Genomic DNA, 15,716 nt, shown 5'->3' with positions numbered 1-15,716 from the left:
AAACTGTGCTCCATGACAAGACAGAGATGACAGTTCCGTCTCACAATTAAAAGAATGCAAACATATCTTCCTCTTCAAAGGATTGTGTGTCAGGAGCAGTGACTGTCACAGAAACAGAGAGAAAAGCAAACAAATCAATAGGGCTGTTTGGCTTAAGTATGCGAAGCACCGCGGCACAAAGCTGTTGAAGGCGGCAGCTCACACCCCCTCCGTCAGGAGCAGAGAGAGAGAGAGAGAGAGACAGAGTTTGTTTTTCAAGCAGAAATCAATACGTGCCCTTCGAGCTTTTAAGTATGCGAAGCACCGTGCAGCATGTCATTTCAGGAGCAGCTGCACAAAAGATAGCAACGTGAAGATAATCTTTCAGCATTTTTAGACGAGCGTCCGTATCGTCTAGGTGTGCGAACAGCCCCCCTGCTCAATCCCCCTACGTCAGGATCAGAGAAAGAGAAAAGTAAGCTGGGTAGCTTCTCAGCCATCAGCCAATAGCGTCCCTTTTATGAAATCAACTGGGCAAACCAACTGAGAAAGCATGTACCAGAAATTAAAAGACCCATTGTCCGCAGAAACCCGCGAAGCAGCGAAAAATCTGCGATATATATTTAAATATGCTTACATATAAAATCCGCGATGGAGTGAAGCCGCGAAAGGCGAAGCGCGATATAGCGAGGGATTACTGTACGTGAAAACAGCTCACACAGCAGCACCCACTTCTGCTTCTTTAGGTTTGTTAACTAATAGAGAACAAAAAAGTCACTTCTCTGGAAATAAATGGAAAGGGAAAGCAATTATGTAAACAAAAGTAAGACTGAACTGATTGGAGAACATTATCTTCAGATTATTACTGTAAAGGACCAACGTTATAAACATGCTGCTTAATGGGGTTTGAAGGAAGCAGTGACACAAGAAAGGGCAGACTTGCATTAGCAGTCATCACTCCATGTAGCGTCTTGTTCTTGACCTTTTACTGTGAGAGAGAAAGAATGTGTGAAAGCAGCATAATGACTAGGATGATGCTGACATAAAATCTCGGTGAGCGTACCTTACTTATCCATCTGCAGCCTTCGCACGACACAAAAATAAAACTCATTTGCATTACTTATATAATGGGTTTGATTTTTATTGTTTTTATGTTATTCTCTGCACTGTGAAGAGTTAGTGAATATATGAAACCAGTAATGGCGTACTGCATGATAACGTGCAGTTAATACACTTGACTTGAGCATTTCTAGTTCTCATCCGTTTTCTCTGTACATTTACCATCCGTTTGCTCAAAAGTTGATGCGCTTGCTGCTTCCTGAGCAGCTCTTCTTTTCTCAACCCAAGCGGCCTGCTTCTTCTCTTCTTCCGTCGGCATCTTTTCGAGTTAAATCTGATTAAGAGTTTGTGTTGCAATTACTTAGTACGTTTTTCTTAATTTTTCACTTAAGCTGGCATCAAGAATGATTTAAGGTATGAAGAAGTGATCGCGAAGGTGGTAGGCATGAAAACAGCGCCCATACGCATGCGCCACATGGCCGCCCTGCTGCGCACTGCAGAGAGTTGATTCTACAATAAAATAAAAAGAGTAATAAAAAGCATCACCCTGAAAGTGGACAGTAGACGTCACGTAGTATATGTGTACCAAATTTCAGATCAATAGGTCAAACGGTTTGAGAGCTACAGGTGATTTAAAATCCTGGACAGACAGACAGCCACAGTAGCGTATTATATAAGAAGATGAAGTGTATGAAAATACAGAACAAATTGTTACACGGCAACCCCAAATCAGAAAAGTTTAGGAAGGTATGGAAAATACAAATGCAATGATTGTTAAATTTACTTTGACTTTTATTTTGTTGCAGACAGTGTTGGCCCAAGATGGATGTTTTTGTCTGATCAGCTTCATTTAATTTGTTAATGTACATCCATTCCTGTATTTCAGGCCTGCAACACATTCCAAAAAAAGTTGAGATGGGGGCAAATTAGTGCCAGTAATGTGGCAAAATAATGATGTGATTTCAGACATGTGATTATGATTATGATAAGTGATATCCACGAAAGGCTGAGTCTTTGAGGAGCAAAGATGGGCAGAGAATCTCCAGTTTGCCAACAGATGTGTGAGATAATTATTGAAATGGTTGAAAACAATGTTCCCCAAAGATTGGAAGGGTTTTGCACATTCAAGGAATCTGGAGGAATTTCAGGAATTGCAGTCCCTGCAAGGTGAAAAGGACCATCCAGATTCTTCATCAGCAACAAGTCCAAAAGACTGCAGGGTCTGTCAAGGTCTGGGGTTGTGTCAGTGCCCTTGGAAAAGGTAATTTGTACTTCTGTGATGGCAGAATTAATGCAGAAAAGTACATTGAGATTTTAGAGCAACATATGCCGCCTTCAAGGTGACCTCTTTTCCAGAGACGTCCATGCAGTTTTTAACAAGACAATGCAAAACCACATTGTGCACACATTACAAAGACATAGCTGTGGAAGAAGAGGGTCCGGGTACTGGACTGGCCTTATCCGAGTCCTCATCTGTCCCCAGTAGAGAATTTTAAAACAAAAAATTCTACACCAATGACCCAAGTACTGTTGCACACCTTAAGATATGTTTGCAGGAACAACAGGACAAAATAACAGCTGAAACGTTTCATTGCTTGGTGTCCTCCATGCCAAAACATCTGTTAAGTGCTGTGAAAGAGAATGGCGACATTAAAAAGTGGTGAATGCTTTACCATTCCAAATGTTTTTGGAATGAGTTGCAGGCCTGAAATGCAAGGATAGATGAAATGAAGTTGACTAGATAAAACATGAAATATCTTGGGTTCCTACGGTCAGCAATGAAATAAAAGTCAAAGTACATTTGAAAATCACTGTTTTTATTTGTATTTTCCATACCGTCCCAACCTTTTCTGATTTGTGGTTATATGTTCCAGTATAGGATGATTCCATATTATGACGGATGGGTGGTGTGAATTAAGTTCATTATCAAAAAATAGCCTAAGAAACAATTACTGTATATACTCGCGGATAAGTCGGGACTTGATTTTACAGTATACTTTCTGGTATTTTATAATGTCGGTCGTATAAGTCGAATGCAGAAAATTCACGCTATTGGTACAAAGGATTATGATATGCTAACGCCCACCAGAGAGAGTAACCACGGAGCACACAGCCTTTTTTTTTTTTTTTCTATGTGGGTGCAGCAGTGCGCTGTATCAGCGTGTGCTCCTAACCTCTGTCTGATTGTTGTGCCACGTGGCCACATGGTAATACCCAAACTATTCCCAAGTGACGTTTGCACTGATTTGTGTTTTTTGTATCTCACACCCTCATACGCCTTTATTGTGAGAGCATCACTTATCTACGATGGAGCGTTCGATCAGAAGAAAATATGAAGCTTTTTTAAAACTAAAAGTCATTGAAGTGCCGAAAAAAACTGGTAACTGTGCTGCTGCAACAAAATTTGATATGTCTGAGAAACTGGTGAGAGATTGTAAGAAGCAAGAAGATGTTAAAAAAAAAAAATAATAATATTAAGTGTCGTATTTTTGAACGGGCGTATAACTCGGGGTCTGATTTTATGGTCGATTTTTACTTGTACGTGTGCATATATGGTAAGAGCTGGTGACTCCCTACAACTATCAATAGACATGGATTTTTTTTGCTGCTGCTTCATAATGTGTGAAGGATGCTCAAATTAAATGCATTAAGGGGACTGTGTTAATAAATGTAATCAAAGTAATTTATAATGTTAATGTTTAGTGCAATTAATCAGAAGCTGTAATAAAAATCTATATGTAAAAAAGACAACATAACAAAAGCCTCTCAAAGTTGCTCTGTCCATACCTATACTGAAAAGTTTAATGGATTATTTTGCATTCATGTGCTAAGGCAAAGAAGAAAAACAGAGCTTTGCACTGGGAAATTTCACATGACCGTCCTTCTAAGTGGCAGCTCCCAGAGGGAAAATTCAGCCAAACTAGTCAAGTTGTATAGTATCATGGATTTTACTTCTTGTTCATTAAAATAAAAAACAAGTCAGAAGTTGCATTTTTGTGGTTTTGCGGATGGAGATATGAGATGTACAATTAATGTGCTCAGTTTGCTTTTTTTATAAGTAAAGAGCTAACATTTTATTTTTTTGTTTGTGGACAAAATGCCAAATCATCATCACCATCTGGTATCTCCCAAAATGCCGACCAGAAATTTATGTAAACACAAGGAAATGGGCAGGTGAAATGTCACAAGTTTTAGTTCTGAGAATTCCCATGGCACATGAATGCAGTGTTGTAAAGTTTTGGCAATACACAGCTATATAATCTAGGAAACTGAAGAAGAGGCCTCATCTCACTACACATGTGCTGTGCTTGTTGGGATTTGGCTCTTTGCCTTGTGCACTGAGCAGACTCTACTGCTTGCAAGTTGCTGCATGGTCACATTTCCTTGTTTGAAACACGTTTAGCAGGTTGACGTTGCCCTTTAATTAAAGGTAACACTCCAAGACGTCTATTGTCACAAGTCTTAGCTTGATAATGCAATGCCTCTGCCCCGCAGCGACTGAACTTCTTGAAAAGTTAAAGCACTTGATCTGTTCTGCCTCCCATGTGATCACTGTGTTGCCATGTCATTTGGCTTGTGTATCCCATTTCCTTTCACACGAACACTCAGTAAAGTGTTGAAGCACCTAACTGGAGTTGCAGTCATCTCACTTTCCTGTGTGGGTTGACCAAGCTAATGTAGTCAATGTGAGATTTAAATGAGCAAAAAGGTCACTTGATGTTCTAAATTGCTCAGTGGGAATGTGAAGAATATATACATAAATAAAACTGGATAACACAAATGTTTAACTTCCACGTAAATCCTGCTATTTGCTCACAGATTACTGTAAGACTTCCGTTCCAAAGAAACAAACAGAAAAGTCCTGGCAACACACAGTGTTAAGAAATGTCAAAATTGTTTTGCTAACAATTGGCAAGTGTCATGTTTAAAAGCCTTTGCCTGTTTAATTAGGAGAACATTGAGGCTTTTATAGAGTCTGGCCTTGTGCTTCTGTTATTTAATCAAAACAGTCAAGCTGATTGTGTGAATGCGGTTTGAAACAAAACATCTATCCAAGTTAGTAGAAGTTGTCTGATGTGTACTACTAGCATCTTCTTAAAGTGAACTCTTGTTGTCATAATGTAATGGCAGACTATTTTTTTTCTTCCTATATTTCCAAAGGGGGGAGAGAGGCCGCCGGGGGCTGCAGCCAACGGCGGTGAAGATGAGGAGGAAGAGGAGGAGGAAGGAGTCCGTATTCTCACCCTTCCTTTGCAAGCTCACCATGCCATGGAGAAAATGGAAGAGTTTGTGTACAAGGTAAGAGCAAAATTACCTGTTAGTGACACTCAATTCAAAGATTCAAAGGAGAGGTGATACCTGCCACCTAACTCCCCTGAACTATTTTCATCATCTTGGGTCCCTGTGTTACGTGACTGAATGTAGTACACAAACCACAGACCATGCAGGTTTGATAGCAGCCTCTCATTATTCACTTTTCTATTTGAGGACCATGATATGTTTTTAATGCATGTCTGGTGCTTTAGATTTTCCACTATGGAAATACAGATGCAAATTTTATCTGTTTCCAATATACAGTAAGGTCCATAAGTATTTGGGCAGTGACACAATTTTCATAATTTTGTCTCTGTACAATGCCACAGTGGATTTGAAATGAAGAAATAGTTACACATTTGAAATGTAGGCTTTCAGCATTATTTCAGAGGGTTTAACAGAAATATTGCATGAGATGCTTAGGAATGGCAGTCATTTTTAGATAGATATTTTTATGCATGGTCCCTCCATTACAGGGGCTCAAAAGTATCTCAATTGACTGAGAAGCTGGTCTATAGCCAGGTATGAGCAGGTCCCTCGTTATTTTATTAAGTAATAAGCAGGTGGAAAGCCTGGAGTTTATTTCAAGTGTGGAATTTGCATTTGGATGCTGTCACTGTGAACTCTGAATATGAAATCCAAAGAGCTGTCCATGCAAGTAAAAAACAAGTCATCATTAGGCAGAGAAAACAAAACAAACCCATCTGAGAGATGGTAGAAACAGTAGGCATGGTCAAATCAACCATCTGGTAAATTCTTAAAGAGAAGGAATGCACTGGTGAGTTTAGGAACCCAGAAGATCTGGACAGCGATTGCTGGACGATCACAGAATTCTTTCTTTGGTGAAGATAAACCAATTCACAACTTTTAACCAAACCAAGAACACTCTCTGGGAGACAAACCTATCATTGTTAAAGTGTACAATCACGAAAGTAAATATAGAGGGTTTAACCACAAGGTGCAAACTATTGGTAATCCTCAAGCATAGGAAGGACACATTAGACTTTACCAGAAAATCCTAAAAAAAAAAAAGTCCAGTTTTGGAACAGTTTTCTTTGGATGAATGAAACTAAGATCAGTATGTACCAGAATGATGGATAGAGAAGAGTATGGAGAAGACAAGGAACAGCTCATGATTTTTAGCATACCATATATCATCTTTGAAACATGGTAGAGGCCGTGTTATGGAATGGACATGTGTGACTGCCAATGGAAGGGGTGTCACTAGTGTGATCTGATGATAAGACTACTAACAAAAGTTGCAGGATGATTTCTGAAGTGTAGAGGGATCAGACTCCGCCAAATGCTGCAAAACTGATAAGACAGTGCTTCACAGTACAGATAGACACTGAGCCAAAACATACTGTGACAGCAAACAAAGTGCTTTTCAAGGAAAAGAAGTGCAATATTCTTCAATGGCCAAGTCAGTCAACTAACCTCAACTCCGCTGGACATGCATTTTACCTGCTGAAGGCAGAAAGTCAAACGAACAAGTAACACCTGAAAGACAGCTGCATTAAAGGACTGGCAAAGCATCACTAGGGTGGAAACCCAGCACTCGGGGACGGCCATGGGTTCCAGACTTCAGGAAGTTGTTTACTGCAAAGGATTTTCAACCAAGTATTGAAAATGATTGTTATATTCAAGATTATGTTAGTTAGTCTGTCCAAATACTTATGGGCCCCTGGAAATTTCGAGTTCATATATAAAAATGGCTGTCTTTTCTAAATTGCTCATATAACGTTTTTGTTAAATGTCTTAAATTAAAAGTACAAGTCTACACTTCAATCACATCTTGATTGCTTCATCTCAAATCCATTGTGGTGGTGAACAGAGCTGAAATTATGAAAATTGTTTCACAGTCCAAATACTTACATACCTAACTGTATTTAATTACTGGATTGTGTGTTTTACGGTCAGTTTCAAGTTGATGCCCTTTTTGCTACTTGGCAGAATTTGCTACCTTTTAGAACTTGAACATGAACTTCATTCATCCTTAGGCGGAAATAAGCAATCTGTGTCTCTATAGTCTGTTGGTATACAGTGCTATGGTGAAAATATTCACCCCCTCGGTGTTTGTCCTGTTTTGTCACATTACAACCTGTAATTTTTGGGGGGGGGGCATGTAGTACTACCATTATGAAGTTGCAAAATATTTTTTATTGTGACATTAACAATAATTAAGGCAATAAAACAAATATTGAGTGTGCAGTAGGTATTCACTCCCCAAAGTCAATACTTTGCAGAGCCCCCTTTTTTCAGCAGTTCTATGTGGAAGTCTCTTGTTGAATGTCTCTGTTAGATTAGCACATCTTGCCAATGTGATTTTCACCCATTCATCAAGGCAAAACTGCTCCATCTTCTTCAAGTTTGATGGGTTGTGTTGGTGTACAGAAATCTTGAGGTCATGCCACCGATTCTCCATTGGGTTGAGTTCTGGGCTTTGACAAAGCCATTCCAAGATGTTTAAATGTTCCCCTTTAAATCACTCCAGGGTAGCTTTAGCAGTGTGTTATGGGTCCTTCATTGTCCTGCTGGAAGGTGAGTCTTCATCCCAGTCTCAAATCTCTGGCAGACTGGAACAGATTTTCCTCATGAACTGCCCTGTATTGAGTGCCATCCATCTTTCCTTCAGTCTTGATCAGTTGTCCTATCCCCACACCACCATGCTTCACTATGGGAATAGTGTTCTCGGAGTGATGGGAAGTGTTGGGTTTGCACCATACATGTGGCGTCAACCCAGGATGGACAAAGTTCAATTTTGGACCAGAAATCCACCTTCCATGTGTGTGGGAAGTCCACCACATGCCACTGTGCAAACTCCAAACATTTTTGTTAATTTTTTTCTTAAAACGATGATTTTTTTTTTTTTTTCTGGCAACACTTCCGCAAAGCTTTGCTATGTGGAGAGTATGTCTTAAGGTGGTCCTACGGACAGATACTCCCCTCTCCGCTGTAAATCTTTGAAGTTCCTTTAGTGTTATCCTTGGTGTCTTTGGTACATCTCTGATTAATGCCCTTTTTTCTCGGTCTTTGAGTTTTGGTAGGCGGCCTTCAGGTTTGTAGTGATGCCATATTCTTACCATTTTGTAATAAAGGATTTAATGTGCTCCGTGGGATATGCTACATTTGAGATATGTTTTTATAACCCATCCCTGATCTATACTTTTCCACAACTTTGTCTCTGACCAGTTTGGATACTCCTTGGTCTTCATGTTGCTTGCTTAGAAGTGTTGCAGACTCTGGGGGGCTTTTTCAGAACAGGTCTGTTTATAGAGATATCATGGGAGAGATCATGTGTCACTTTGATTGCACACAGGTGGCCTAATTATGTGACTTCTAAAGTTATTTGGTTGGACCAGATCTTACTTTGGGGTTTCATATCAAAGAGGATGATTACATATGCACTCAGAACTTTTCAGTTTTTACAAGGTATTTTGTGTTCATTCCACAATTTGGACTATATTGTTAAGTCCTTTAAATAAAATCCAAAAGAAAATCCATGTTAATTCCAGTTTATGATGCAACAAAACAGGACAAACACCAAGGGGGATGAATATGTTTGCAAGGCACTGTACAATTCCAGAAATGGGACACGTTTATGGTAGTATGCCTGGGAGAGAACCAGATTACCTGGTTAGGATAAAGTACAAAATAAGTAAGAGAATTTTTTGACAGCATGAATATGCCACTAATTAATGCTTAGCTGCACAGAAATTCAAGGAATTAAGTTGTTGTTCACTAATCTAAGAGTATGGATGCCAAGCCAATAATCATCTATCCATTTTTAGAAGTTCAGTATTATCAGTTATCAGTTAGATGAACCCAACCTCCATCATTGCAATTAAATTTACCAGGAACAGTGCCATGAAAAAATATTTGCCCCATTCTGATATTGTCTGTTTTGTATATTTAAGTGAATAACTTCAAATCTTTAGAAAAAATGCTATCTACTATATAATAAAGCACTAAGGTCTGTGTCTCCAGTTCTTCTGAGCAAACTCAGATTGGTCAGTTTGGCTTTAATGACACGATCGAAAGAGGAAGTGTAAGTGTGAGACACAAGAGGAGGAGTAAAAGTGTAGGAGGCACACTGAGAGTTGCTTTCAAATGACGGAAAGCATAAAGGTGGACAGGAGGAGAGGAGTGTGTCTTGAAATTACAGAGTCTGAGAAGCAGGTTTTACGGGAACACACTCTAGTGGGGTTCAGACACAACATTGGTGCAGAGGAAAGGTGCTAAAAGTACACACTGGGCAAGAGATAGCAAATATTTTTAAATGTATTCTGTTTGCTGTCTTTGATAGGTAATGTGACTGGTATTAGGTAAAGTGAGTAGTCTTACAACACTGTTTTAAAATTGTTACTTAATATATTTAAGTAACTCCTGTATTGCCGATGTGGTAATTGCTCCTGTAGATACTCATTCAGACAGCTGACAAAAATTAATTGATAATTCAGTTTTGCTCACTAAACAGTCTGACCTAAGTGCAGCCAGCATTGTTAAATCCAAGCCTCAGCATATGTCAACCCTCATCATTAGAGTGAAGTAGTCCCCACAACATTTAAATAAAACACTGTGATTCTGTCAAAAGAAATCAAAGAACAGATGACAAAAAATATTTTTCAATCTTACCAGTCAGGAAAGGGATGCCAAGGCATTTCTTAGCTGGAGCACTCTGCCACTCCAGAGCCAGAGTCATTGTCTCCAAATGATGAACATTTGGAATAATGGGAAATCTTCCCAGGAAAGAACAGCCTCCCAAAATTACTTGAAGGGCAGAGCAACAATTTATGCAAAGAAGTCACAGAGAGTTGACGAACATCCAAAGAACTGATGGCCTTTCGAATCGGGGCTGTGGTCAGTGTCTGTGACTCCCTGACAAGAAAGACTCAGAATAAAAATGGAATTCATGGGAGAGAAGCATTATGACCCTAGAGTAATATTAGTATTAAAATTATAGGGACAATTAAATTTTGATATGGGTGGTAGGGGTGGTGGATGACTTTGTCCTTTGAATAAAGAAAGTGTTGTATGATCTTTTTCTCTAATATTGAACTTTGTCTAAATGTCTGAGGTGATTCATTGTCTACAATATATAAAAATGGGATATTGGAAAGGGGCAAATTAATTTTCTACAACATAATCAATAAACCGTTGTTCTTGTGATGCATATTGATTTTGTTTTAAATATATAAACAGTTGCTTGAATTTTGCCCTGTATTCCTATAACAAAGATCTGTTTCCCTTCATGAATAAGGTTTGGGAAGGGCGCTGGCGAGTAATTCCATACCACGTGCTGCCTGACTGGCTGAAGGATAACGATTACCTGCTTCATGGGCATAGGCCTCCAATGCCTTCCTTCCGTGCTTGCTTTGGGAGCATCTTTCGGATTCACACAGAGACGGGAAACATCTGGACACATCTGCTAGGTAAAACTAAGACAGTCGTCTTGTTTGATTCTCAGGGTCAATGTCTTTGTCATATTTATTCGAGCAAACATTGTGGAACATGTCGTAGAAGTACCTTCTGTTAGAAAGGACAGCATGTGGAAGGCACATACATTGTGCTGTATTGACTAAGACGCTTGACATGAATCCACCATGCTGCTGTGCTGTATCCTGATGTTAAAAGTCAGTTTGGATAAAGGTGTCAAGCAGATGTTCAGTAATAACAATGATGATGATGTACTTTTATGTGTTTTGGGGTGTAGCAGCAAAATTAGAAATCATAACTGTGTGGGGAATTGCTGCAAAATTTCTGCATCATACCAGCTTCTTCCAGTTTAGACAGAACAGCAGACCAATACCTAGTCATTATCTAAGACTAAGTTATCATAAGGACTGGAGTAATGCTTACAATTGATATCCCATGCTTCGTATTATAAGACTCCGGTAGAGGTCTATGAAACACCGACTTTTTGATCCCAGTCCATTCTGTTGCATATCCATCCACTCTCTTCTGCAAAAGGTTCCATTCTTCTCCTTACTGCATTACCGTTTTCCACAACATCATTAGTGTCATTTATAATTCAGTTAACTTGTACATGTGGGGCTATGGGAGCAATTTTGGGCGGTTGCTTGTGAACTCAACTGCTAACAGAATTTTAGGTTATATAGCATGATGTGTGGAGTACAAGTCAATTGAGGTTATATTCAAGTTTTATAACACACTGGTGAGGCCTCAGCTGGAATACTATGTGCAGTTTTGGTCTCCAGGCTACAAAGAGGACATATCCGTGCCAAAAAATGTCCAGAGAAAAGCAACTAGGCTGATTCCAGGGCTACAGGGGATGAATTATGAGGAAAGATTAAACTTTTCAGTTTAAGCCAAGAGGAGACCTGACTGAAGTGTTTAAAATTATGAATGGAATTAGTCCAGTGGATCGAGACGGTGACTTTAAAATGAGTTAATCAAGAACACAGGGACACAGTTGGATGTTAAGGGTAAATTTCACACAAATTTTAGGACTTCTTCACATAGACAGCCATAAACACATGGAATAAGCAACCAAGTAGTGTGGTAGACAGTAGGACTTCAAGTCTAGGTTTCAAAGTCCCTGATGTTATTTTGGAAGAATTAAGTGGATAGCACTGGCAAGCTTTGTTGGGCTGAATGACCTGTTCTGGTCTAGATTGTTTTAATGTTCAACAAGATGTAGCGAACAGAGGTGGTCAGTCAGTTAGGTAAAATAGGAGACCATGAAATTGTATGCTTCTCCTTTTTCATTTGTATGATCAGTGTTGTCTTTAACATTGTATATTTGTATTGATGTACAATTTGTATGAGCCTCATAAATCAAAATCTGGGCAATTGGTGACTTGTGGCAATTACTCTATGCATTTATGTCTTTTTATATTTTATATAAGTGAGTTACTTTTTTTTTCTTTTTCTCATTGATACCCCTAGGACTTATTTTGTTTTTGGCCTTGGGAATCCTCACCATGTTCAGACCAAATGTCTACTTTATGGCCCCCCTGCAGGAGAAGGTGGTTTTTGGAATGTTCTTCTTGGGTGCTGTATTGTGTCTAAGCTTTTCATGGCTCTTCCACACGGTCTACTGCCATTCCGAGAAGGTCTCCCGCACATTCTCAAAGTAAGAGTGGCATTCTCTCATCCATCCCCCCCCCCCCCCACCATTTAATGTACTTAACTGCCTTCTGTTTCACAGAAAATGTTATCCATTTATCTTCCAAATGTGTGTTGCATTCAGGTCTTTTTTTCATACACATACAGTTGAGGCCAGAAGTTTTCTTCCACCATGGCTAAAGACATTCAAGCTCCATGTTTCAAAACTTTGCACATGTCGTATTAGCATATATTCTCTGTGTTATGTCATGTAGGGTATCTACTTTATTCCCATACGTGGCAAAGTCAAAATAATAGCCATGAAATAAATTTACTTCAGCCTTTATTTATAGATCAGACTTTCAGTGAGTCAAAGTTTACAAATACCAAGTTAAATGTGTATTTGAACAGCCTTGAAGATTACAGATATTTACTTTAGAAAGTTATGATTGGATTCTGCAGTTTTGTAAAAGAAACTGAGAAGCTATGGATCTGATTAGCCTGTCTGTAAAGAGGTGGGACAATCAACAGACGAAAGACCAGAGACTGGAGGTATTAAACCACAGCCTATTTCAGCAAGCCTCCAAAAATTCTAGAACAGGCCACCTTGACATAAACACGCAATTACTTTGCACTGACTAAAGCTCCCGAACTGCAGAGCTTCAAATATATTCTGCTGGGCCCTTCTCAAAAGTTCACTGACTTAATTGGTTTTCCCACTGGTGGTCCAAAAGGTGAACACATGGTCACTTTTGACTACCTAGTATAAAGCTAGCTCTTTGGAGGACTGCCTCTGCATCTATTTGAACTTTAAAAAACAATATTGGTTTTCCTTGATAGATGCAAGTTTTGAAATTGTTGAGATGGGTATGAGATGTCTGATTGCTCTGTTCTTAGCATTCTGCAGGCTAGTGGGACTTACTGCTGTATGAAAATAGCAAGTGTAAGTCATTCAGGCTATGGACTGAAAATGCACTTGCCTGTTCAATCCTAAAGCAACAATAATTCAGACACTAAAGGAAAAATATACAAATGTACCATAGACTGACTGAGTTGCCCTGCAATGGAGTGGCATACCGCCCAAACCAACAACCACCACCACCACCCCCACCCCACAACCAAGTTCAGAAATAAGTGGGTTAGTAAAGTCAAAACTGCACATATTAAGACATTCAAGTGGTGATCCAGCCTCTCTCTTGAAACACTTCACAGACAAGACAGTCCAGAAGAACATGCAAGACTTTGGCTGTGATATGAGAGGGAACAGAGTGTATCCTTCGTTGGCCCCTGATGTGTATGTGTGTGTGTGTGTGTTCACCTTTGATGGACTGGCACCCTGTACAGGGATTGTTCCTGCCTTCTGCCCGATTGCTAATGGGATAGGTTCCAGCTTCCCAGCAGCCCTGTTCTCAATAAGCGGATATAGGGAATGGATGAATGTATTGCACTGGTCAACAAGCATTTTGCGTCCAGCACATCCCGTTTTTTTAGTTATGATGTTCCAAGTCTTGGATGACTAGGGTGACTGGACAGTAAAGGCGTGATAACCATTTTGTTAAATACCGGTAATTCCACTAGGGATGCCATTGAGATAAAAGAATTCACCACACGTTACTAACAGCTGTGAGTTGTTTACCTTGTCATTATTAATTTTATTTAAAAATGATTCATTTTTAATTAGCAGAAAAAATATTTGTTACTGATTACCAGGTCTTACCTATATTACTAAACGACAGTTAATTTATGCACGGCGGATGCACCGAAGCGCATGCGCACTGCGGCGCGGCGCCCCAGAGTCAAACGCAGCGGCTTCCCAGAGTCAGTAGGTGGCGCCCACACAACACAACCTGTACACTACACTTGCTCTAATCCAGGGGTAGGCAACGTCGGTCCTGGAGTGCCGCAGTATGTGCAGGTTTTTGTTCCAACCCAGTTCCTTAACGAGAACTCAATTATTGCTGATGAAGCACATATTGCTTAAGTGACATTTTAATGCTTCATTTTAGTGGTCTCGCTTGTTAAGGTTCTCCAACCTTAATTGCTTATTTCAATCTTAAACTGCTGCATTCAGTGTTTTAATTGCTCCTTATTAGCAATAAGATGTAAAACAGGGGTAGGCAATGTCGGTCCTGGTGAGCCGCAGTGGCTACAGGTTTTCATTCAACCCAATTGCTTAATTAGAAACCAATCATTGCCAATCTCAGACCTTATTTAATTTTATGGCTTGTTAGTCTGTGCAATGTAAGGCTTTTATATCGTAGATTTTTTTCCTTTCCAAAGATATCATCCAAATGATTTGAAGCCTAAAACAGATCATTTTCAGTCTGTCACATTTTTCTATTAAGTGTTTTATTAAATCAAACCGTGCATGATGAACACACACAGATGTAATTGGAAAAAAGCTAGCTGGAGAACTGCTGGCTGCTTTGTCTTTTACATCTTATTGCTAATAAGGAGCAATTAAAACACTGAATGCAGCAGTTTAAGATTGAAATAAGCAATTAAGGTTGGAGAACCTTAACAAGCGAGACCACTAAAATGAAGCATTAAAATGTCACTTAAGCAATATGTGCTTCATCAGCAATAATTGAGTTCTCGTTAAGGAACTGGGTTGGAACAAAAACCTGCACATACTGCGGCACTCCAGGACCGACGTTGCCTACCCCTGCTCTAATCCACTGTGCCAGTAATATAGATCACATAACGGTCACAGATTCAAACCCAGCGGCTTCCCAGACTCAGTGGCTGGCACACGAACACCACAAACAGTAAACTAAACTTGCCGTGCTCCACTCTGCCAGCAGTCGGTGTCAGCAAAGGCAACGAAATCACGTCTCCACAAAATGAAACCGCCTTTGTACAGATATGCTTATTTAATTAAATGACATTTCCCCAGACACACCCACCCTCCATGATATGTCATCCATCCAAATATCGGACGGAACAGAAACTGATTGCCATTCTTGGATTTACGATTCTCTAGAGAATCGCGGGCTTACTTGTATGACTCTAAAGCATAATGACACAACTCAGACACGACACTACAGTACAGTATAATGACATTGCTTCATCCACCTATTATCGTGTCCCATAATGAGATGGAAGACTCACTGAATGAGAAAAAGTGAGTGGTAGTAAGAGTGATTAATTGTGACAGTAACCACACATACATACAGAAGTGCTGCAGCCAATAGAAACACATCATGCACCACCATCCCTGCACTTTAGATCAAGTACATTTTCCACCTCATATTAATTATTGAGGCTGACGAGGCATTTCTCATATTTGGAAACTT

General features: G+C 39.6%; 1 protein-coding gene across 1 annotated transcript in view; it reads left to right on the top strand.

The window, feature by feature from the left end:
• The window catches only part of adipor1a (adiponectin receptor 1a), a 75,765-nt gene that overhangs the window by 45,500 nt on the left and 14,549 nt on the right, over nucleotides 1-15,716 (top strand). The window contains exons 3-5 of the mRNA XM_028796422.2: nucleotides 5,200-5,337; nucleotides 10,613-10,784; nucleotides 12,262-12,448. Coding sequence (XP_028652255.1) covers nucleotides 5,200-5,337; nucleotides 10,613-10,784; nucleotides 12,262-12,448 — 497 coding nt within the window. The remainder of the gene's footprint in view (nucleotides 1-5,199; nucleotides 5,338-10,612; nucleotides 10,785-12,261; nucleotides 12,449-15,716) is intronic.

The sequence above is a fragment of the Erpetoichthys calabaricus genome, chromosome 3 (assembly GCF_900747795.2).
Source record: "Erpetoichthys calabaricus chromosome 3, fErpCal1.3, whole genome shotgun sequence".
NCBI classification, from domain to species: domain Eukaryota; kingdom Metazoa; phylum Chordata; class Cladistia; order Polypteriformes; family Polypteridae; genus Erpetoichthys; species Erpetoichthys calabaricus.
This window is presented reverse-complemented; position numbering and strand designations above follow the sequence as displayed.